Source organism: Pagrus major, chromosome 12 (genome assembly GCF_040436345.1).
Source record: "Pagrus major chromosome 12, Pma_NU_1.0".
Classification (NCBI taxonomy): Eukaryota; Metazoa; Chordata; class Actinopteri; order Spariformes; family Sparidae; genus Pagrus; species Pagrus major.
This window is the reverse complement of record NC_133226.1, coordinates 17627727-17650310: the sequence shown is the minus strand read 5'-3', so window position 1 is coordinate 17650310 and position 22584 is coordinate 17627727. Positions and strand designations below refer to the sequence as shown.

At 41.7% G+C, this 22584-nt stretch overlaps 1 protein-coding gene across 1 annotated transcript in view; it reads right to left on the bottom strand.

Moving 5' to 3' along the window:
* The window catches only part of pappaa (pregnancy-associated plasma protein A, pappalysin 1a), a 95619-nt gene that overhangs the window by 16522 nt on the left and 56513 nt on the right, over positions 1 to 22584 (bottom strand). Inside the window, exons 11-19 of the mRNA XM_073478224.1 lie at positions 18428 to 18538; positions 17486 to 17621; positions 16959 to 17172; positions 13674 to 13848; positions 5011 to 5194; positions 4572 to 4773; positions 4227 to 4461; positions 3356 to 3503; positions 2064 to 2179 (exon numbers count right to left, since the gene is read on the bottom strand). Coding sequence (XP_073334325.1) covers positions 2064 to 2179; positions 3356 to 3503; positions 4227 to 4461; positions 4572 to 4773; positions 5011 to 5194; positions 13674 to 13848; positions 16959 to 17172; positions 17486 to 17621; positions 18428 to 18538 — 1521 coding nt within the window. The remainder of the gene's footprint in view (positions 1 to 2063; positions 2180 to 3355; positions 3504 to 4226; positions 4462 to 4571; positions 4774 to 5010; positions 5195 to 13673; positions 13849 to 16958; positions 17173 to 17485; positions 17622 to 18427; positions 18539 to 22584) is intronic.

Below are 22584 nucleotides of genomic sequence, written 5' to 3'. Positions count from 1 at the left end.
TTTCAAAGTTCCTTAATTTTTTTTTCACTTGCCTCTCAGGACTTGCATAGCTGCCAAAATTCCCTGGACTGACTGACTTCCTGTTCAGATTATAGAAAAAAAATTATATTTAGGGATCCTATATATTTTTCCCTTTCCAAAAATAAATCAACATAAAAAGTGATTAATATTATAATTTTCTTCTTCTTATTATTATTTTTTTTATTACAAACATCTGGTGGGCCAAATCAATGTAACACTATGAAACAGTAATGTCAGCTAGAAATTAGTTGAATGCTAATGTTAGCTGTCTTCTAACAGAAGCTAAAGGGTCATCAAATATGTTGTTTTACCTTGAAATATGGCCAAATGTCACGCCAGATTTTCACTATTCATTGTCTTTTCAGTTGCTAACGATCAGGAAGCGTTGAAATGATAACATATGTCAGATTACGTACGTTTATTGGACTTGCAGCCTGGAACACAGCAGTACAACATTTGAGCTTCCCACCCTGAGCATGATGTCAGGGGAAGATGGCTGCGCCGTGTGAATATGGTCCATTGTGAAAGGTGTAGTGTATGTGCTGGCCCATATATGTGTATGTTTGTGATGAAACTGACTGTCTTTGCATTACGAATATCGACACAGACACTGGAAAAATCAATCTTGGAATCTAGTGACAGGTAGTGGCAGAGGAACGGAAATGGCACATGCTTTAGGTCACACTACCACCTAAATCCTCCATTCTAATACACTACCCCCTCTGAGATCTCACCCCTACCCCCTCACCTTTGTGACTTCTCTTATGCTGTATACACTGCCCCCCAAACAGTATGGCTACTGGTCTCAAATTACCACTGAGCAAAAATCATATCAATTACACAAATCCATGAAAAACAGATCATTTCATGTCCACGTGGCCCGAGCCACCCCTCTCCCCTCGACATCCACCACAAAAAGCTGCTGACTCAGTGTGACTCCGAAACAAAAACAAAAGGAGTTGTAGGGGGAAAAATACAGTGAGAAATACAATGTGTTCCTTTACTTGGCTGTCGCTTCTCTTTTCTCCTTCTCCCGTTACAAAACTTGATGCTTCCCAGTAGGATCGTTCTCTGACTGCACAGCTAAGAGGGCATTAAGCTGACAAAAACACTTTAAACAAATTGCACATTATTGGCATTAATCAAGTTAAATGGGGGGAGTAAAATTGGAAGAGGTGTAGTTTAGTACTTTATACCTACTGCGCACACACATACACATTCACATACACACACCATAGCCCTATCCCGTCCTCTTGACCCCACCCACAAGAGCCATAAAAGTCCCAAATGACACCACGGGGGGTGGGGTGCCACTCATGTGTGAGTGGCACTCCCACAGGGACAAGGTGTACAGTTGTGTGTGTAATGACCTCCCCCACGATCACCTCTAACCTCTGTGTTTTGCTATCTGCCAGTTTAAGCAAACAGCACTTAATCAGTACAGTCTGTAGCTGTGAGGTATATCTAAATCAAATGAGGTCATTACCCAGTCAGAGTCATAGGTTTATTTCAGAAAATTACAGTGATTACTGATGACTAGCCCTTTTGATAAGGCTTTACAACTTGGCCACAGTGGAAACGGAGGCCACTTGCTTTACAATTATACTGCAGGAGCCTTTTTTTTCTTGCTTTGTTTTGTTTTGTTTTTACACTGTGGCTTATTTCTGGCGAAGACAAGTACATGGGAAATTGAATGCTGCAAAAGATGCAATTACTTGTTTCTCAAGTAACACTTTTTTTCCCCCAAAAAATATATATATCATATTGAGGACAGGGATGTGAGGGGGCAGCGGCACGTTTTCACACTTGCAACTCAAAAATAGAATAAAAATATTTAAGGGTTGCCATGCTTCGAAGACAAACATTTGCACGGCATTGGCCACAAAAGAAAGGCACAAGTCGTCATTTTGCATTATGTGTGATGGAGCCAGGATGTTGACGCTATGCGTGAAATTCCTTACAGGAGAGATGTGGATCACAGAACTTTGTGAAGTGCGTCTGTCAGAGCTGTGAGGTGGACACAAACACACGGACGAACTTACCTTGACTTTGTGCGGGTTCCTCCAGTGCTCTTTAAGTACACTTTCTACTGTCATGTTGCTAGGGAGGATCACCACGTCGTTGTTACTCTCTCTGCATGTCAGCTCACACTCCTCACCTGTGTGTATGTGTGAACGAGAGAGAAACAGAAAACAATGAAAGTACGGTATGCACAAACCGAGACCAAAGACAAAATGTCATATCCTCACCCCTTCACCCCTTCACTCTTCAAAGATTATGATATTGTGCGATAGTCAAAGTTTCACACAATTGTATGGGCTCTATGTAACAATTTGCAGCAATTTAGATGTATTAATTTGCTTTTTATTGGCTGTAGGTGAGTAGATTGTAACGTGACATGAAAAATGAGACCTTCCCCGGCTCTCAGTTGCCTATACAAGCCTGTGTGTGTATGTGTTTAAGTTGTTTAGAGGACATCTATTATACTTTTATGTTTTTTCCCTATCTTTCAGTGTTTCATAGGTTCTTATGCATATAAAATGTCTTGAAAGTTAACAAGCTCAAAGTCTGCACCAGCAGAATCTTCTCTATCCCACAGAAAGTCAGTAGTCCTGCCGTTAATTCTGTGACTTTGTGACATCACACTACGTCACCATGTCACACATTTGCATAATTTATGCCTAGCGGCTAGTTTATCATGCAAGTATTAATTTAGCACAGCTGCTCTGTTGTTGTTAGCTGTGCTGGCTCAGGTGTGTGCAGCTGACCAACCAGAGCTGGCTGGGTATTCAGGAGGGGGGGCTTTAAAGAGACAGGAGCTCAAACAGAGCGTTTCAGACAGAGGGGGAATACAGTGCGGCAGCACTGGACAGTGTGAGAAAACCTGATGCGTTTTTTTTAGCATTAGGAGCATGTACACCTATTCTAGTAGTAACTCAAATTAAAATTATGAACCTGTAAATGAGCATAATAGGTCTCCTGTAATGCTGCTGGACTGTGTGTTGTGAAGGACTCAGGTCGGATTTTCCACGACAGTCCAACGTATGGGACTTTATGCACATTCTCGAGTGCCTCTTCTCAGTACCTCTCTCCACTCCACAGAGAGCAACAGTAGCTAACATTAGTTTAATAATGGGACCATTAACATAAACTAACAACCAAAGTTGCACAGAGCCCCTTTAAGAACAGATTAAAATGACAGTACAAACTGGAAAAGAATGAGCAATGCATACAATGAAGAACAATAGCTCACTTAAGCTTGTTGTTAGTAATACAAAAAATTAAAGATGACATCAGCAGTAAAACATAAAACAGCAAATGTACATATACATACCTATGCCGTGTCCTCGCTTGCATGAGTACTGTAGGCTAAAATGGAGGTTTTGAGGTAGAGAACACTGGCCTTTGCTGTGTGGGCATAGGCGGAACGACCCTGTCCAGTTCCCATCCTTCCTACAGCGGATCACATTGGACCCCGTGCCCTGAAAATAACACATATATTGACTAACAAACAATTATATACGCACGCACACACACACACACCAACACGCAAACACTCGCAGGCCAAGGACATTGAGATGGCATCCCGTTGCAAAGGGGGAAATACAATCCATTTTTTATCAGGCATCCAACCCACAACGCCTGAGAGGCAGAACAGATTAAAAGGTGTATACATTTCAAAAGTCTGTGGCAGCAGGACTATTCTGGAAATCAATAGCAATCTAATTAGCATGGCGTCAAATTGAGTAGGGCTAAGGGAGGCAGGGAGAGAGACAGGCAGTGAGAGAGAAGCGTTCAGATGGTGGGGGCAGTGTAATAAGTATCAGATAAAAGACGGTGAGGATAGTGAGTGTTTTTGTCAAAATATGTTTTTTTACTCATTAATTCTGCATCTTATCATCATCTATTAAGAGTAAATTATACCTAAATGGTATCAGATGAGAATATGTCAGTCTGAAGTAGACCAATACTGCATTTTGGAGGGTCTGGGTGCTAAATATCCAACATATACAAACTAATTCTAACCATCTAATTTGATTATATAATTCACTACTTCTATGCCGTGTTGAACCTAAAAAGTATAAACAGTAAGGACACAAAGAGGGGAGAAAAAGAGAGAATGCCTACTCTTTATACATGTGACAAAAAGAAGACAAACATATAGGTAAAGCAAGAATAGAAAGAGAGGAAAGAGATGGACAGACCTGCTTGCATGGAGCGTGCAGCAGCCTCACCGTATGGGCAGAGCCTCCTGCGGCGGCGATAGCAGTATTACCGGCAGGATCAGAGCAGTTGAGTCTGCAGACGCTGTCAAAGCGGAAGCCGTCGGTGCAGTGATAGGAGCCGTGGAAGATGGGAGGTGGGGGATCGCAAGTCACTGGCTCGCATGCCCCCTCGAGCCAGCTGCCATCTTCCGTGCACTGGCGCTTAAACGCACGCCTAGAAAGAGATAATTAACATTAAGACTTGTGGGTTTTGTGTAACTTTAGTCAGGTTTATATACTGTATTCAGAGCATTTAAATGGAACTAAATCCAGATAATTCTTTACCTTTTAGGTTTGTTGGTGACATGGTAGCCTGGCTTGCACTTGTACTTGCAGAGAGTGCCCACTTTGAGGCCTGTCTCATTGCAGCGCTTGGTCTGAAGCACAGCGTTGGGTACAGGAGGAGGGGCTGGGCAGCGAAGCTCACAAAGAGCCTCCGGGAAAGACCACAGACCGTCCTCCAGGCAAGTAAGAGTGTTGTTTGTACCTGAGGAGGAGAAGAGGGAGAAAGAGATAGACGACAGAAGAAAAACAAGTGTTTGTCACTGAATTTGATAAAAAAGAAACTGTGTTGATTGAAGAAGAGAAAATGAAATGTACTTAACCTCAGGCCAAAACCTTAAACAGTAACATGTACTCATCTGATCTCATGGAGTCTTGAGATAAAGGCCTGAAAAATATGTATCTGTGCATGCACATCAGCACGCTCCGCTAAGCATCTCACCTACGAGCTGGGCAGGTTCTCGACACTGAAAGGTGCTCTTCTTGCCGTAGGTGGTGCCCTCAGGGAAGCTGAAATGGGCCGGATGAACATGGTATTTGTCTGGCAGACCACAGTCCACAGGCTCACATGAAACCTGTTTGTTCCACTTCCCATTCGCACATGTTATGGTGACTGAAGAGTCAGACTGGAAAATAAGAAAAGATATCAAGTGAGTGCCAGATAGAGACAGATATACGGATTACAAGCCTGTCCTGAAGTCAGTTTAATGCTTAAGTGTGCATTGACACAAGCATTTATTTGTGCACTGGTATGACAAATTGATGTCCCGCACACATCCTATAAATGTTTACCTCGCTAAAAATGCCTACAGCGATTCAGCACTCACTCTCTAATCAGAGTGTAACCTAACAAAGCTCGATCAGGCTTGGTTTACTGTATGTCAGTAAGCCTCGCAGGGTACCCAGCAGCTCAAGTAACTGCTGATAGCATTTGTAAGGTCAAGTCATGCCACTCAGACAACTGATATCCGACAACTGCACAATCAGCCTTAACACAAAACAGATTGACTTTGGTTGAAGTGTGAAAACTTCTGAGAAGCACACACACACACACACACACACACACACACACACACACACACACACACACACACACACACACACACACACACACACAGGCAGGGAATCTGGACCACCTAGTGGAATACCAGAAACTGTGGACTATTCTTCTTCTGAATTTCTGTGTATCATGACACTAAGAAAGCAGTTGTATTCACTGAAAAGTTTAAATTTTGAGAACTTGCTTTTTCTCCCAGCAGAAATTATGGTCAGTTAATGCTATGCAATAAATTTTGCTGTTGGGAAACAGCAGAATGAAGAGAAAAATGGATTGATGGCTCTTGCACAAACTAAAATAAGGCACACTGACTTTGCAGACAAGTTGTTGTCATGAGAGAAGTTTATTGTTGTTAAAACTGCTGTCAGTGATTTATGTTTTAATTAAAATCAGTGTTAAATAGTTCTACAGTAAATCAGTTAAAGAAGGTTTGGTCAGTAACCCATGTCTTTCCTCCCCCCTCTCATGCAGTAAAAGAAGAAAGAAATGTTATGGTATCCCTGCCCACTTTATCCAATCAGCATAGAGATGTCCATAAAGAGATCTACTTTCTGTCTGTGCGGAGAGCAGGATCCCCCTGTTGCTGCTATGTCTGGAAATTACCATTCCACATTCATGCGGTGACATAGAAAGGAGGGAAAGTATTTTGCTCACTGCAAAACGGACAGGGAGTTAGCTAAAACAACAACGCTTACAGCAGCTTTAAGTGAGCTAATGTCATTAAAGCAACTATATGTAAAAGATGTAGTTTAAAACATTCAGAAAATAACGCAAAATTATCTCCAGGATGTTTGTGTTGTGTTGCAGAGATGTACACTGATGTTAGCATGCTAGCCAGCTAGCCACAGCCCGTTCTGTCTCATAAAACCACTTCGTATCTCAAGGGGCAATAGTGAGTCACCGTAGTGTCCAGGCCAACATGAAAAGATGAAGAAATAGTGCCGCCTCAGCAAGAAAACTCTTTCGGTAGCTGTAGTGTACCATAATTTTGTCAACGCCATTTTGTTTTATCTGTAGTGGCAAATAAAACAGCAGGAGTTGGCATCAGCTTTGCTTTCCACGGTGGGAGACAGCAAGTAAAGAGATGACTTTTAATGTTGAGCTTCAAATGTTTCTTTTCAACTGGAAAGAAAACCGCTAACGCTGACTATTTAGCGATAGCTTATAAAGGTAGCTAACTGTTTGCTGAAAGAAAGAAAGAAAGAAAGAAAGAAAGAAAGAAAGAAAGAAAGAAAGAAAGAAAGAAAGAAAGAAAGAAAGAAAGAAAGAAAGAAAGAAAGGTGGGAGGGACTGCGCATTCCCTTCTTTTCTTACAGTAGGGGTCAACACCCCAACTTTCTGGTAGTATGCTGCCACCAATACAGTATGATTTTGACAGGTGGCCGGTTCTTAAATATAGAACCTTCAAATGTGCAATATGAAAGAAAGTAGTTGTTTATGCATTGCATGTTGACAGAAAAAGTGCTTTTTTCAGTGCAAGCTTCTCACAGTTAAGGTAGACTGCCTCACATTTTCAAGCCTACAGATGGAATCCTGTGCGAGTGGACCCTTACATGTCGTTGGAATGTGGGAGGAAACTGGAGAACCCAGAGGAAATCCACACATGGGGAGAACATGAAAAATCCACAAGAAACGGACTCAGGCCAGGATTCAAACCACTCTACTATGACAAACAAAGACAAGCTCAAGTCTTACAGCATGATATAAGAACTTGTATCATAGATTAACATTCCTTCCAGTCCCATTATGGACATATCATAGAGAGCAGTCCTTGATTAGAAACAGCAGCCATTCAGGTTCCTGCTGAAGGAGCCATGACCTAGCAAGGCCTGACTGAGACTTGCCTCATGTCATGCAATAATTGCCTGTGTGCACATGTGTGTTTATGTATGAACTCATGTTTATACACCCAACCATTCCTGATCAAGAGTGATGAGAAGATTGTGCAGAGAATACAGCAAGAAGGACCCAGCATGTGCTGCTATATGAGTTCCCAGAACAGCGATGGTAACCAGAATGTTTCCAAAACATTACGCTTCGAAATGGTAATCTCTTTTTTCTCCTTTTCCAGCAGAAGAATTTCCTGATCGTAGGTCTATTTCCTATTAGAAATAGCTCTGATTCCTGTAAATTATTTGGCTTGTGGTATGATATTTGCAAAGATGAGACCAAAATGAGGAGCCGCTACCTCGTCCAAACCTCAACCGTTTTCATCCTCTTCCATTAAATAGCACCATGTAACACAACAAGAATGCTTAAATTGATAGCCATGCCAAGAAATCTCACAACAAAGCTGTGAGAGCTCAATCATTTTGACTCTTCCTCCACAGAACAAAAAGAAGGGAAACCTGTGTTTGACCACAAGTAACTTTTTTACCCCTGTTTGGGCTAACTCTAATTACACACATCTTTCTAAAGAGCAGCCAAACTTTAAGGCCACACAAGCTGGACTCAGTTAGCATTACATATCTATTGCTTCATAACCTTCTCCCTCTTCTCATGTATTTTCTATCTTTCATCTTGATCCCATTATATGATACTGCATAACAGTATCAGATTCTCTCAAAATAAATAAGCTCCTTTCATATTTGGATATCCAACAAAGTAACATATGCATCACATGTGAATGCCTGCTGAAAAATAACTGGGTCTGGTTGAATGAGTCAACAGTGACGGGAGGTTGTGAGGAAAAGTGTGCGTGGAAGAAATGTGGAAGGATCTATTTAGTGTTAATCCACTGACTGTAAGTACAGGTATGTGCGTACATTTGCGAAAGTGTGTATTTGTGTGTGTTGTTTTTTACATCCAATCAACCAAGTGTGTGAGTGTATATATTGTGTGCCTGTGTGTGTATTGTGTCTAAACAAATGTGTGGGAATTTTCCTTCCTTTAAAAAATTTACAGCTGACTATTTCTCTTCCAAAAGCGATTTTTACAACCTTTGGCTACTCTGCCTAATGCAAGCCAGACAGACTAACAGACAAATTAATCGACGGGCTGACATCGTCTTCCTTCAGCTCAGGGGGTTGCCTTGTCTCATATGGCACACAAACGCATAAGCGCAAATAAAGTATAGTCCTAACACACAGTTGCACATTGATAGGCACTGTTATTACAGTATTGCTTAGTAGTGGAATTAAGTGTAATTTATCATTGTCTAGTCCTCATGGAAAAGCCCTTATGAAAGCGTTTTGGAGAAAATAATCCGCTTTACTTAGAAGCACGTCAGCTTCCAGTGAAGAAAAAACCTCTCTGCTTCTAAGTAAATAAAATTCTGGGAGGGTTAGTTCTTCTAAACGATAACCATGTTAGCCTGAACTGAATGGATTTCAAACTAGCTTCTGTTAAAAACCACTAAGTGACTGCTTTATTATGGGTGGAAGAATTATGAGTTTATATTGAGGGAAAATTGTCCAAAAACAGAGCAACTCTTTTCCCATTGTGAGCACAACTGAAGGGTCGCACAGGCTTTCTGTCAGCAGACATGGAAACACAGGTAACGGCCTCTTTAGATCTGGCTGTTCTACACATATTGGAATTGGTATTCAACCATTCCTTCAATCAGGAGCAATGCTAATTACCTGGTACCAGCCATACAAGTGTCAAGTTCTAACTCAGCATGCACAAAGTCTGCAACTTGAGGAGCAACAGGCTGACAAAAAACTAGGATTACAATGCAAAGCCTTCACTAAATGACCAGCAGTTATGTTTAAATTTATAAGGAAATATCTTTAGGTATTATTTATTAAGAGTTTGACAGTCAAAAACTCAAGTTATCTGCTTTACCAGAACTGTGTGGGCACTGTTTGAACAGAGTTGATGGACTATAGACAGTAATTCACACACCGGTCATTTTCTTCTGACTCAGGGTGTGACGCTCAAATGCAGGGATAATGTAATGTTGCTGTGCTCCGCGTTGCAATTAGTATAAACCTGGGAAATCTGACAGATGGTTATCATTTAACTGCATCCACATTGATCAACAATGGTGAAAATCTGGAGGGACACTGGGCCATATTTCAAGGTAAAACAACATATTTGATAACCCATTAGCTAAAGTTAGCATTCAGCCGTTTCCTAGCTAACATTACCATTTGGCTACATTCAGTTGGTTTAACTTGGCCTTCACAAGTTAGTACCAAAGCAGTACCAAAGCAGAAAACCACCCACCAACACATCGGGGTTACTCGGTTGCTACCAATACATAGCCATTGAGCTACAGCACAGCTAGCTAAAATGGAACGAATCCGTCTGTCAAGTTTATCTGTTAGAACCAAGGAACTGCAGTGTTGAATGTGAAGTAGTTTGGCTGAGTGGTTCATGAGAAACATTGAAGGGCCAAGCAACCGGTTCTGTTCACAACTGGCACATTTTGAATGGTCACTGCTCTAGTAAACAAAGATGAAGAGATGTGTGCCTGGAATAGGGTCTTTAAATGTATCTAAGTGAAATTTTATCACTTACCAAGGTGATATCTGTCCTCTACATTTCACCCATCCTTAATACCCACTATGGCACAGCACCTCTGGATCAGGTCCAACTGAGTATTTCTAATACAATGCCTTACATGGGTATCCTTGTTTATGGGAGAAAACTGGAGCACCCACAGAAGCACAATGCATGAGAACATTCAAACATCCACATCATAGTTCAAATGAAGACTGGCTTCAGTGTTTCAAGATGGTGCCCAATAATTCCAATCAAAGTTGCTCACTGGGCATGAATACTGAAAACATCTTTAGACATCCATATTCGGGTGCCCATAAAACATGCACATAAAAGCCTTTGTTTGACTGAACTGGCTGACTGCCCACTCTTATGAATACGAGGGAAATAATATGGTCGATAAAAACAAATATGGACGATATAAATGTGTGTAAAATTGTTGTCGCGACTTTGTTGAGACCTGAAGAGGGTCTTTAAAGAAAGTGGATAGATATCATATAATGGGCAGACAATCAGGATTTGATGGACTTGCTACAGTCTATGGTGGACAGTGGTAAAGCATAAAGAGCCTGTTAAAGGTAAAGTCGACTTAAAATAAAACAGGCCTTTTCAGTGCCAGCAGTCTGTGTTCCTTAACCACTTCAAAGAGAAAGAGAGATCTGGAAAACAGACAGCAATGAAGCACACATATACAAATCAACCAAGTGAGGGAAACAGATTTTTTCAGAAGATAGCATTATCTAAGAACATGGTGTTCCCAGAACAAGAGTGTAATTGGCTAATGAAAGGAGACAAGATTGTGCATCACACTGTACTTTTCAACCTTAGTATGGAGGTGTGTAGGGCAAAAATAAAGGAAATACATGGATTGAGAGATGTACACTGAGGGGATAAGGAAAATCTGAGAAGAAATTGTTTTCTATTTTATTATGTTTCACTATTCACTTTACCTTTCCAACTGTCACCCCAACTGAGGGGGAGATGAGAGCATTAATTTTGTCCTGCAGTCACAGAGTTCAGTCACTCCACAGCTGTGCTGCTGTTGCAGTCAAAGAAACAACATACTGCTGCCAACAACAAAACCTGCTTCAAAATGTTGTGTTCTTCTCTCAAAACAAAGAAAAGTAGATGTGAAAATGATGGTTTTCAGTGCTTGGACAACAAAACAACTTTATTTTTACACTGAATGGTGCCCATGTGTGCGACTGTTTCTGAGTTAAAACTTCCAAAGACTTTCAGGAGGAGACTTCCACTGCCCCTGGAGGGATGCGCAACTGGTGAAATCATTTCCCGCAGAATTGTTTCAGTCTTTGAGGATAAAAGACTGGACTTGAAATGGATCAACAAGCAAGTAATAGAAGGCACTCCTGCTACGGCAGACAGGGTAAGTTAAAAGGAGATTGGATTCTGTTATCGTAATTATAAACATCATTCATCTGCACATCTAGTTTGCAGCATCAGTTTTTTTAGTGGTGGCATGTCAGCTGAGCACAGTGATTTACTTGCCCTTGCTGACATTACATGGCTGGGCCTTAAATGATTTCGGAACAAAGGGAGAGGATTCTGGCGTATTGCTTTCTGTCGCTCCTGCTGAATGACTATATATGCAGGAAGAGCCAAAGTATGAGTTATGAATGACATATTTCATCATTTCATCATTTTAATATCTGAGGAAGTTATAGCAACATCCATACACAACTTATAATTCCAAAAAGTAGAAGAAAGTTATTATTTAGCACTATATGGGACATTTTGCAAAGATTAGGTCATAGAACACATTTGATTTTACAAGAGGCCACACATCTGACAAGTACGATTACAAAGTCCAGATATTACAAGATATGTATCCAATTTTGCAGAGCATTATTTATGAAAATGAACTGCAAAATGCTAATTTGATATCGGACCAACAAAACAGACCAGATGCCTTTTAGTGGAGTAAAGGGATGCCAAAAAGTTCTTCATAAATACCAGGTCCTCTAAATACCTTTGAACTGTCAGTCATCATTTGTGGCAACCCTTCCAAGTCCAACAAAAAAAAAAAGATATTTGGCTCAGCCCTACTTTCCTTTCTTTTCTCTCCTGTCCCCCGCATTCTCTGTGCTTTCCTGCCTCTCCCTCTCTGAAAAGCATAATTCATCACTAAATGAATTGACATTGATGAATAGCCACATAGTGCACTGTCAATCAAAATCTAATACAATTAGAAGTCTGTGCCGACTCAATGGAGAACTATTCTAACGGTGTTTGTACATACAGTATGTACGGATGTGTATGTGATTCTGTGCATGTATACATACACGCATGTGCTTATTTTGGTGTGTAGATACAGTTTACAGTGTGCACATGTGTGAATACAGCAATTTAGTGGAAGGCTGGGGGACAGCTGAACGACTTTGCGGTTCTAGAAACACTCCAATTATGACGAGTTAGAGATTCCGGGCAACAGCCATGCGAAGGATGGTATAGAGAAAGCGTTGTTCAGGTCAGAATCCTGACCAAATAGCAAAAAATGTCATTATTTTCCCCTCTCTGCTACTCTGTAAAACTCCTCTCTCTGCCTCACCTACAATTCCAGACTGAAATACACATAAAAACAAAATTTACCTTGTTCTCTGAACCTCCCATCTCTCTGAGGGAGCATTAATAGATTGTCTTGCAGACTCCTTTACAGAGCCGTGGAGAAGGATAAAGCGTTTATATGGCCTTTACAGCAGCTTGGCCACAATCCAGAAGGTTTACGATGCGGTGTCAACTACCCTGTTTGTTTGTTTACTTGTGGCATGCATGCATCTGTGTGTATACTGTATCCGTTCACATCTGTGTCCTGTTTGTGCAGGAGATTGTCTGTACTTTACTGTATGTGTGCTGGTATCTACGTGGAAGCATTCACTGTGTGCTACTGCTGCTGCTGCTGCTGCTGCTGCGAGAGAGAGAGAGAGCGGTAGCGAATCTCTGCCCTTTAACAGAGACTTGAATGTGTGCGAAAATGAGCAGGGATGGAGCGAACGAGCGAGGGAGGGAGAGGGAGCAGACACTATGCGATGATGTCATCGTCCCGGTGGAGTAGCGATACAAAGTGACTGTTTGAGGTGATGGTGCAGCATGCTCAGCAAGAGACTAAACACTATTATGTCTGTGCTTGTACAGAAAATGGGTGGCGTGCGTGTGTGTGTGTGTGTTTGTTCGGGTGTGTGTGCGTGCGTTTCTGTGTGTGTGTTTGTATATGTGCAGTGAGCCAGCAGGAGGAGGAGACTGGGGCGTCTCCACTCCTCAGTGCAGCACTCATCTACCTGGATGTTCATGATGTCATTCTCCCTGGAGGCTTGCCGTGCCAAGCCTAGTTTTTGCAGGTGACAAAATAAATGCAGAGATGGAGACGAGAGCAGAGAGAAAAGCGTGTTCGCGCTCTCCTCTCATGGCGATTTGTGTGCTTGAGTTTGCATCAGTGCTTCTCCATGTTTGCACGCATGTTCCCCATATGCTGTAAAAAACGCTTTTGCACGTTAAGTGTTTGCATGTGCGCATTTATGCATCCGTGTGCACTGAGCTCTGCCTGTGTGAGTGTCTGTGTGTGTGTGTGTTTAAACATGTGTGTTTACCTGGCTCTTGATGATGTCATCATCCTGGTGGATTTGCAGGACGTATCCGGAGTTGCAGGAGATGGTGCAGCGGTCTCCATTGAAGAAGTGGCGGCCAGGGCTACTGCACTTGAGCTCTGCATTGCGGATTAAGGGTTCCTGGCAGTCAATGGCTTCGCACGAATAATGTACACAACTACGAGCAAGCAGGGGGGTGGGGGTCGTTGGTAAAAGAGTGAGAGAGGGAGAGAGATAGAGAGAAAGAAACTAAAAATCACATTTAAAGTTACAACCGACATAAATTCAGTGTATAAAATAATACTGCAAGACACTCAAACGTGGAAGCAGTCACACATTTGCCCACAAACAGAAAAGCTATGCACTGAGTCGACCACATCCATCAATGACTGCTTAACATATCAAATCAATAAACCACATCGAGAAAAGATTGCCATATTTGCTATGTGCATGAGAGGGGTGTCTGTGTGCACATGCCAGAGTCTACTATGTGAATTAAGAGCGACAGGATATTATATGTGCAGGCTACAATGGCAGAGTTTGGTTGCAGCTCTGTGTTGGTAGCCTGGTGAAGAAGGCATTTAATGCTGTTGGAATGCTTGGATGCCCAAGGCACCTTTTTACAACAGTCCACATTCGACGGTATAGGGTTCCCTTATGAAGCCGACGGAGAAAGAGAGAGGGAGAGGATGTACAAAAATACAGGTCTGGAGAAACATTGTTAAACTCTCTATTTTGCGCTTTTCATCCCTTTGTCTTCCGCATCTGTTGCAGACATAATCTTTGACTTTTCTTTGCTTCTTCTTTCAAATTCAAAGCTTTTTAATAATAATTAAAAATGCTCATGTTGAAAAGATAAGCTAAGCAGGTGAATACTGTTTATAAAGCATAAGAGTTGCAAGACAAATTAGCCTAGAAGCCTCTCCTGTGGATACATTTTCACTTGGAACAAAATCTCTTTGTGGTTTTCTGCTAGTCACTGGAATTTAACTACCTGGAAAACTATCCTCCTCCCCTGCAAATGAGTACAGTATACAGCACAGTACAATAGTATGTCCAACAAAGGGTAGAAAGGGAGAACAGAACAATAAAAAAAAGAGGTGACGTGCACAGAGATTGAGAAAAAGCATTAAAGTGAGAGAGAAAAGGGTGTGAAAAAACTGCGAGAAAAGGGAAAACATACATGTGCATGCGTTTGCAGACAAGCATGGAACATAAAACTGAGTCATGTTAATAGCTCCTGTTGTTAACAACTCAGGGAAAAGGGGATGTGGTGTTTCGTGGAGGCATAAGTATTACGGGAAATGTGCTGCTGCTCAGCCCAGGAGAATGAGAGAGTGAAAGCGGGAGCAGGAGGCACAGAAAGGGGAGAATTGAGGAGAGGAGATGGCAAACAGTTCGAGGGAAAGGAGGATGACGTGAAAGTGACGGATGAGAAGACAGCATATGATGGAGGGGAGATGTGGAAAAGCGGGGAGAGGGAATGGTAATATGGAGGAAGTGAAGACGGTGTGAGGTAAAAATGGAGAGACAAGAAAATTTGGAAAGTGGGGGTATGGACGACAGAATGTATATGATGAATTGGAGTGGATTAAAGAGAAGAAACAGATCAATGACATAAGGAAAGGAGAGGAGAGGAGAGACTGGTAAATAATAACTGATAATAATACTACAAATTTCAGATTTTGGTGTGCTCAATACAAAACTGGACTTGCCATCATAAAAAAAACATTAGTTTTCAAGAGCCATTGGAAATTTGATGAAATGGAGAGAATATGAAAGAAAGAAAAGTCAGCGAGAACTCTTGGAGAAAGCAACTAGTCTGTGTGCGTGTGCGGTAACAAACAATTTCCTGGCTGATGCAGACACACAGCAGTTTTAATCTATTTAGGTGCTCTTGGATGTCTCACTGGCACACAACAAAAGCCACAAACAGCTCTATCTCTCTGCACAGACCCCCCGACCATCCATTCTTTGTGTATTGTGGTGTTTATTGGTGCATTTCTTGTTGAAAGGGTTTGCGGGAGCATCATCAGTATGAATTGTCTCATGCATGACGGCGGTGTGGAAATTGGTAAATTGTGACTCCTTGTGCATGTGTGGTCTGGTTTAAGCTATGTTTGCGAGGAGTGATGTGACATCATATGGTTGAGGAGTTAAAATTAAAGGAGGTGGAGACTCAAAAAATGTGAATTTGCAGCTAAATTGGTGTTAACAACAGATCTTCGGGGGAAAAACAATCACTTCAACTGGAACATCTTTATGTCCTGGTTCAGATTCTGGGTGGTAACGAATTTTTTCATCACACGCAGGGAAATTTCAAGACATGGAACACGGCTCTGCTCTGGGCAGCGCTTTGGATGCCAGATTGACAGGTCATTTATTTAATTAACTGGCAGCTGACAACTTCAATGTAGTGCTGAACAGTGCAAAACTGATTTCAGGAGAATCATGTCCAGTTTGGCAGGACTTTGGGAGGAAAAAAGATTATCTGTATGCAGTGTGCACTTCATCCGAACTCAACACAAAACAAACTGGGGTGGTAAACAAGATTTAGTGCTGGAGGCGGGTTTCGGCTGCTCTGTTGTTGGAAATTTGTGGCGCTCAGCAACAGGTCCAAATTAATTGTAAATTTCCACTGATATTATATTTGTTAGCTAGAACGTTTTATTGTTTGAGCCATAGCTTTGGGCAGACGTCTAACATTAAACAGCTTGTTGGCAACAGTAATTAACGCATGCCTCTCCCTCTCTCTGGCTCAAATACGCACACGCAAACACACTTCTGAGCATCTCTTGTCTCTTGTTGTTTTGTGTGAATGATATCAATCACTTGCATGTTTGTGTGTATGTGTAGTTGAAGTAGAGAAGACGTTTTGTGATGGAGGCCTTGCCAGCGCTCAGCGGCACCTGGAAGTCATTTGACATCTTCTCTTAATGTGTCTTTTTTTGAGGACTTTTCTTTATCCATGTTGGATATTGTTACAGAATAAAGGCCTAAAGAAACTACTAAATCAGGCCCTTCTATCCTAGTTTATCAACTTCCATGAGAAGTGTAAGAACAAATTATGGTTATAATTAACTGCATTATGTGTATTTGGAAAAAGATGAATCCAATTCAATTTTCCTGTAACTTTAAGGCAAAAGATTGTGCAAGTTGTGTGTGTGTGTGTGCATTCACATAATCTTAGGATTTCATGTGCATGTCTCTGGTTTGGTTGTGTGTGTAACATATGTAGGCCTCATGTTCACCAATCCTCCATTTCCCTTCCCTATTTTTCAGCCTCACCTCTGGCCCGTTGGGTTGTAGATCTCATTGCTCTGGCAACCGCTTATCGTGATGGGGTCGAAGGACTGGAAGGAGCGCAGGCCTACGCCGGAGATGGCCACGAGGCGGGAGGCAAACATGACCAGGATAGCCTTGGTGTGGTAGAAGGCCACCGACAGGTCGTGGCTCACTGGGATCACCAGAGGGTTGGTACGGCAGCTGAGACGCCACTCGCCTGTGGAGAAGATATTAGAGATGGAGAGTATAAAAATCGGGGTGAGGAAAGTAGGGGAAAGAAGCAGAGAACAGAGTCGGGGTGGCAGGTGTTGATCTCACCTTGATGGTGAATTAGGTGAGAGGAAAATGGATAAATAGCATGCTGGTGTTGGAAGAGTGTTTGATGTCTTCTCATCTTTAAAAAGCTCTTGTTAGTTACAGTAGATAAAGCTACTTTAAAGCTGAGCTTCCCTGTGAGTCATATTTAGCATCCTGACACCGAACGTGAATCAAGTGGGTTGTGATTTAAAAGTACAGGAGGCAGTACTCACCTAGACTGTGGATGCCCTCCTTGGTGTCCACCAGCTGAACAGTGATGTTGCACTGAGTCTGGTCAACGTAGGTAGTCCCATCAGCAGCAAGGTGGATAATCACTGCTGCTGCCACCATGGGATGAGAAAAGTGGGCCTGAATACATGAAAACATGAAAGTATAAAGTTAGGTGCAATATTTCAATAACTGGAAACTACTGTATCCACTCTCTGAACTGTTGAAGTTGGATGTGTTATTCCCTCATTTGATTCAATGTCACATGCACCATATGTGTTGTTTGTTACACAATCTGATATTGCCATGTTAGTATTGTTCCTACATCATAATTGATGTTGCTCCAGGATGATTACTGCAACTGATCAAGGCCATGGCTTTGCGACTCAAAGTTAGCCTTACTAACCCTCACCCTAACCCTAACTCTTAGCCTAAACCATGGGCTTTTCCTAAACCTAACCAAACTGCAACAGAAAACTAAAAAAAGAGCCAACTAATTCTAAAAATAATAAAAACAGTATATACATTTTTTATATCAAGTTCTGCTTTGGACAAAACCAAGGCTCCTTGGTGAAAGTCCAGTACTTGTAACATTCACCCACCACAACCTGCTCCCAGTACAGACTTTTTGTTCATGAAGCGACATTAGTTGTGATGTTGTAGGAACAACACCACCATGGTCATATCAGATAAGTTTACAAACTGGCCCCTAATTTTTCTTAATTTGTGTTTTTAAGTGCAGTGTTTCACCCTCTCAGCCACCAAATTCCTATGAATACCAATAACCATGAAGTACAATCAAGCTTCCTATAGAATAAATCATCCTGACCAGAAAACTAGAGGTTCATTAATCATGCAAACCACTTCACAAAGCAATAAAACACCAGATTATTCTGGGCATTTTTCAAACGGGTACTGTAAAATAATTATTCTTAGATCGGTCTTACCTTGAGCCAGTAGCTTGGATATCCCCAGGTTGTGACATGGGCCTCACGGCAGGGGAACCATGCATACTGGGACACTCCATCCGACAGATCAAACACCTTGGACTGACATGTCTAGAGAAACATAAGTGAAAAAGAAGGAAATTGGGTAGTTTCGTATGCATCCTTTTAACTAAAACCTGTTTTTGTTTCCATTTTGTAGGCTTTGCATGTAAGGAAGAAGACATAAATGGAGGTTGGGTTACTGTCTAAACGCAGTGACCCGTTTTTCCACAACTCTCTCTCTGTCTGCTACTTGGACTGACGTGCAGCTGACGTCCATTCTGTGCTGCACTGTTTGTTTGTTTCTTGTCAACAAACTCTGCACCCTGTCATGTGTTGCACGCCCCATATCCCTCTCCTCTGCTTCTGTCTCTGATTCTCCTTTGTACTAGTCTGTTTGTTTTTAAACCCTGTCATGCCACACCTGCCCACTAGAAGCCCTCAGAGAGTTTTCATGGTTCCAAGCAGCACCTGAATTAGTCACCTGTGTCACACAGCTGTACCGTATTTCCTCATTAGGTGTAGCATACGTGGGAGTTCCCCCCTGAGCCATACTCACTTGTTGCATGGATTTTCAACTAATCTCTCAATGATAATTAAAATGTGTCTGTCTGGTAACAGGCAAAGTAAATAATGTGTTTATGAACCATTATTGTTGTGTCTACAAGTTGCTACGAAGTACAGATACACAATAAAACAGATTCTTTTAGATACAGATTTTTTGGACACAATGAAATAAAGGTCAATATTTCAATTGTGGAAATAAATATCAGCAGCATTTGACTGAAATGCTGTACATGGAAAGCTTGAATTGTCAAGAGTGCAATTCAAATGAACTCTGAACTGCGTTATAATGAGATGACTCCAAAAACAAACCATGTCTGCCCTAAAAATTACTGCTAATATACCAAAATTAAAGATGATTTAGAATCTGTTCCAACCTGTTCTTACAACAACTAAATAGATGATACATTTGATCCTCATACCAAACAGGGAGACAGACTGTATTGATTACTGATCAATGTACATCCAGTATTGGAAGTTTTGATGTTTTTGTATTCCTGTTCGTATGACTACATGCCCAAAGAATATGAGTAGCAGAATAGGACGGATGATTTTTTGCTGTTGGTGAATTCAAAAACAGGTATAAATGGAAGACACGAGGCTATGGGAGATGGAGAAGGGAGAACCTTAAAGGGGCTCTATGTAACAATTTGTGGCAATCTACATTCATTGATCACTTTTTTGTTGGCCATATGTGAGCAGATTGTAACGTGACATGAAAAACGAGACTCTCTCAGTTGCCTACACAAGCCTGTGGACAATTTGTTTCAGTTGTTTAATGTTGCTGGACTGTGGATTACTTTGTTAAGGACTTTCCGCGACAGACAAAAGGATGTGACTTTATGCACATTCTTGAGTGCTTAACAGAGACCAGTAGCTGATATTAGTTTAGAAATAGAGTCTGCTAGCATAAACTAACGACAGGCTTCCAGCACAACAAAGAAGTTCCACAGACCCCCTTTAACCAAACAGCTTTTTAAAAGAGCAACTGATACTTTTCATCCATTTTTACTGACTGCTCTGGCAAGCCACCTGTACACACGTACATGGTGATTGGTTACTGGCTTGACCTTTACACTTTACCACTATGTCATCCTATCAGAAGCAGCGTTAATGGTAGAGCAGAGCTCTTAAAGGACCAGGAATGCAGTTGCCAGTATCCAGTCATCATAAATTCTACAATGACAAAGTCACCTCATTACTGTAGCTTTGCTGACATACTAAAGATCAAAGGACCTCCTTCAGGATTTGTGTTCCACACATTATCGCCTCATTAGCTACATTAGGATGATGTGCGGCAAGGAACATAGACAGGAAGTATGTGGAGAAAACAGGGCTGAGATGATGCAAAGAGTCATGGTTAAAAAGAAGGAAAAATGACAGGAAGAAAGTGATGGGTGGACACATTAGTACAAGACTATAGAGCAAAACATAACAGACAAAGGGGAGAGAGGGCACATACCCAAGGACGGTGAGTTTCGCCCGCTGCCCTGAGCTAGTGAAATGAGACACCAGTAACATGAGAGTTTTGCTAGAGAGGCTACTGTAAGATCCTGCCACCGTGGAAAACTGGCCAGACCAGCTATCTGTCTATATATCTGTCCCCTGGATCTGTTGACGTGACCTTTCTGCTCAGAGCTGAAGTGGCAGAAATGGAAAATGCAGGTGACAAACACCTGAGATCAGTTGCCATGAGACTTTGGCCCCACTTCAGTGCAGCTCCGTGGATCTCCATTTTGTATTTACCGGAAAACATAGTCATTTTCTAAATGGGAATGAAATAAATACAGTAACTAAATTGAAACCAGGGGTGATTTCACTCTGGCAAGTGCAGGGCTTCCCAGAGTCCAACACTGCTTCTTAGCCCAACTCTGATTTTGGTCTGGGCTTGACCCATAAAAACCCACAACACTCTGTCACTCTCCATGACTGCATGACCTAACTAACCAATAGGATTTAAAGGGACAGTCCGCTGCGAACGAACTGAAGTCGAGCTGGTTTCCATTGTTACCCTCGTTTCTGACAGGTGACAAAAAACCTTTCCATGTGCAAACGGATGACTTATTCATGTGAACACAGGTGGCACTAGCTACACCTTCTTCCACACCCCTCCTCCTCTCATCTTGTCGTGTGTTTTTCTAACGACCCGCTGTTCGAGACAGACAAACTACTTGGCATGCCAAAGCCCCTGCACTCAAGCAAATACACCCCCTCCTCTGTAAAGCATCACACCAGTAGGATGCAATTCACAAGTCTCCCAAGGCTCATCACACTTCCTCCAACCTCTTCCCAATGCAGTGGCATTTAGTCACAAAAAGAGAGGGTAAAGGTGGTGATGGTGGGACACTTCTGAACCCATTCAGTACTCAAACACTTTCAAACAGCACATTTTAGTTCCACATATTCAAATTTTTATCAATTAATCCGTTCATAAATACCCACTTATTATCCCAGCACACTTTGGGTGAGAGACTGGGTACACCCTGAGCACAGTGGCAATCTGTCACAGGGCTGACACACAGAGAGACAGACGGATCATTCTCACTCACTTTAACACTTGCTAATTAGGGTTGCCAATTAACCTAACCTGCATGTCTTGGACTGGAGGAGGAAATTGCAGTACTCAGCGAAAACCCACGCAAGGAACAAGCAAACTTGAGAAGCCCTGGCCGACAAGCTTTGGATCACAACCCGGGACCTTGTGAGTCAACATGGCTAAACCCGGCGCCATGATGCTGCCACTGCCAAATTCTATTTTCTATAAAACTCTCTTGAAACGCTGCAGATTACTTTGTCAGTTTTAATCTCTCCTTATTGAAGCTCAATCTAAAACATAAGTGTTGATAAACCACAAAACTATTTTGAATTTTTTGGTCAAGCATGCCCCAAAAACTGTTGACGGGGGATGTTTCACACAACATGGTCGACATCCAGGAAAGAAAAACAGAGCTGCCTCTCTCTTCCTATTATCTTCTCCTTTATATTTTTCTTTATTAAAGCACAATATTACAGTCTGAAGGCAAACCACTTTTCTCTCTTGACAACCTCTTTGAAAAGGTCCTGTGTCAGCAGTTGAGGTCTGTTTTGAGAAGTGTTTTCAAATGCAATCAACAAATATGGCTACCTCGGCACCCAGATTTCTGTCACACTGCTATCTAAGTTGTCAATATTTATCTGCCGGCTCAGGTTCATGTTCCCAAACACTGACCCTTTTTTACAATGTTGAACCTATAACTTTTTGTATTAGATCTTTAGCAATGCTCCTTCCTCTAAATGCAACTTTAAGGACACCAGAGTACAAATAAAGGCTTAACCTTTGAGCATGCTGCTAACAGTTTTGGACTTTGTAATTGGGTTAATTCACCTTCCTTCATGTTCAAGCAAACAAACTTTTGAAAGGCTTTTTTCCATGCTATTGTTGTTGCTATTTTTGAAATTTAAAGTAAGTAAGTCAATGGGCTTACAGTACAATGACTTATCATTAATTGAACAAAATACTTTTTTGACAAGGTTGACAAATCTGCAACCTATCAGTAAAGACTTGAAAGGTAGGC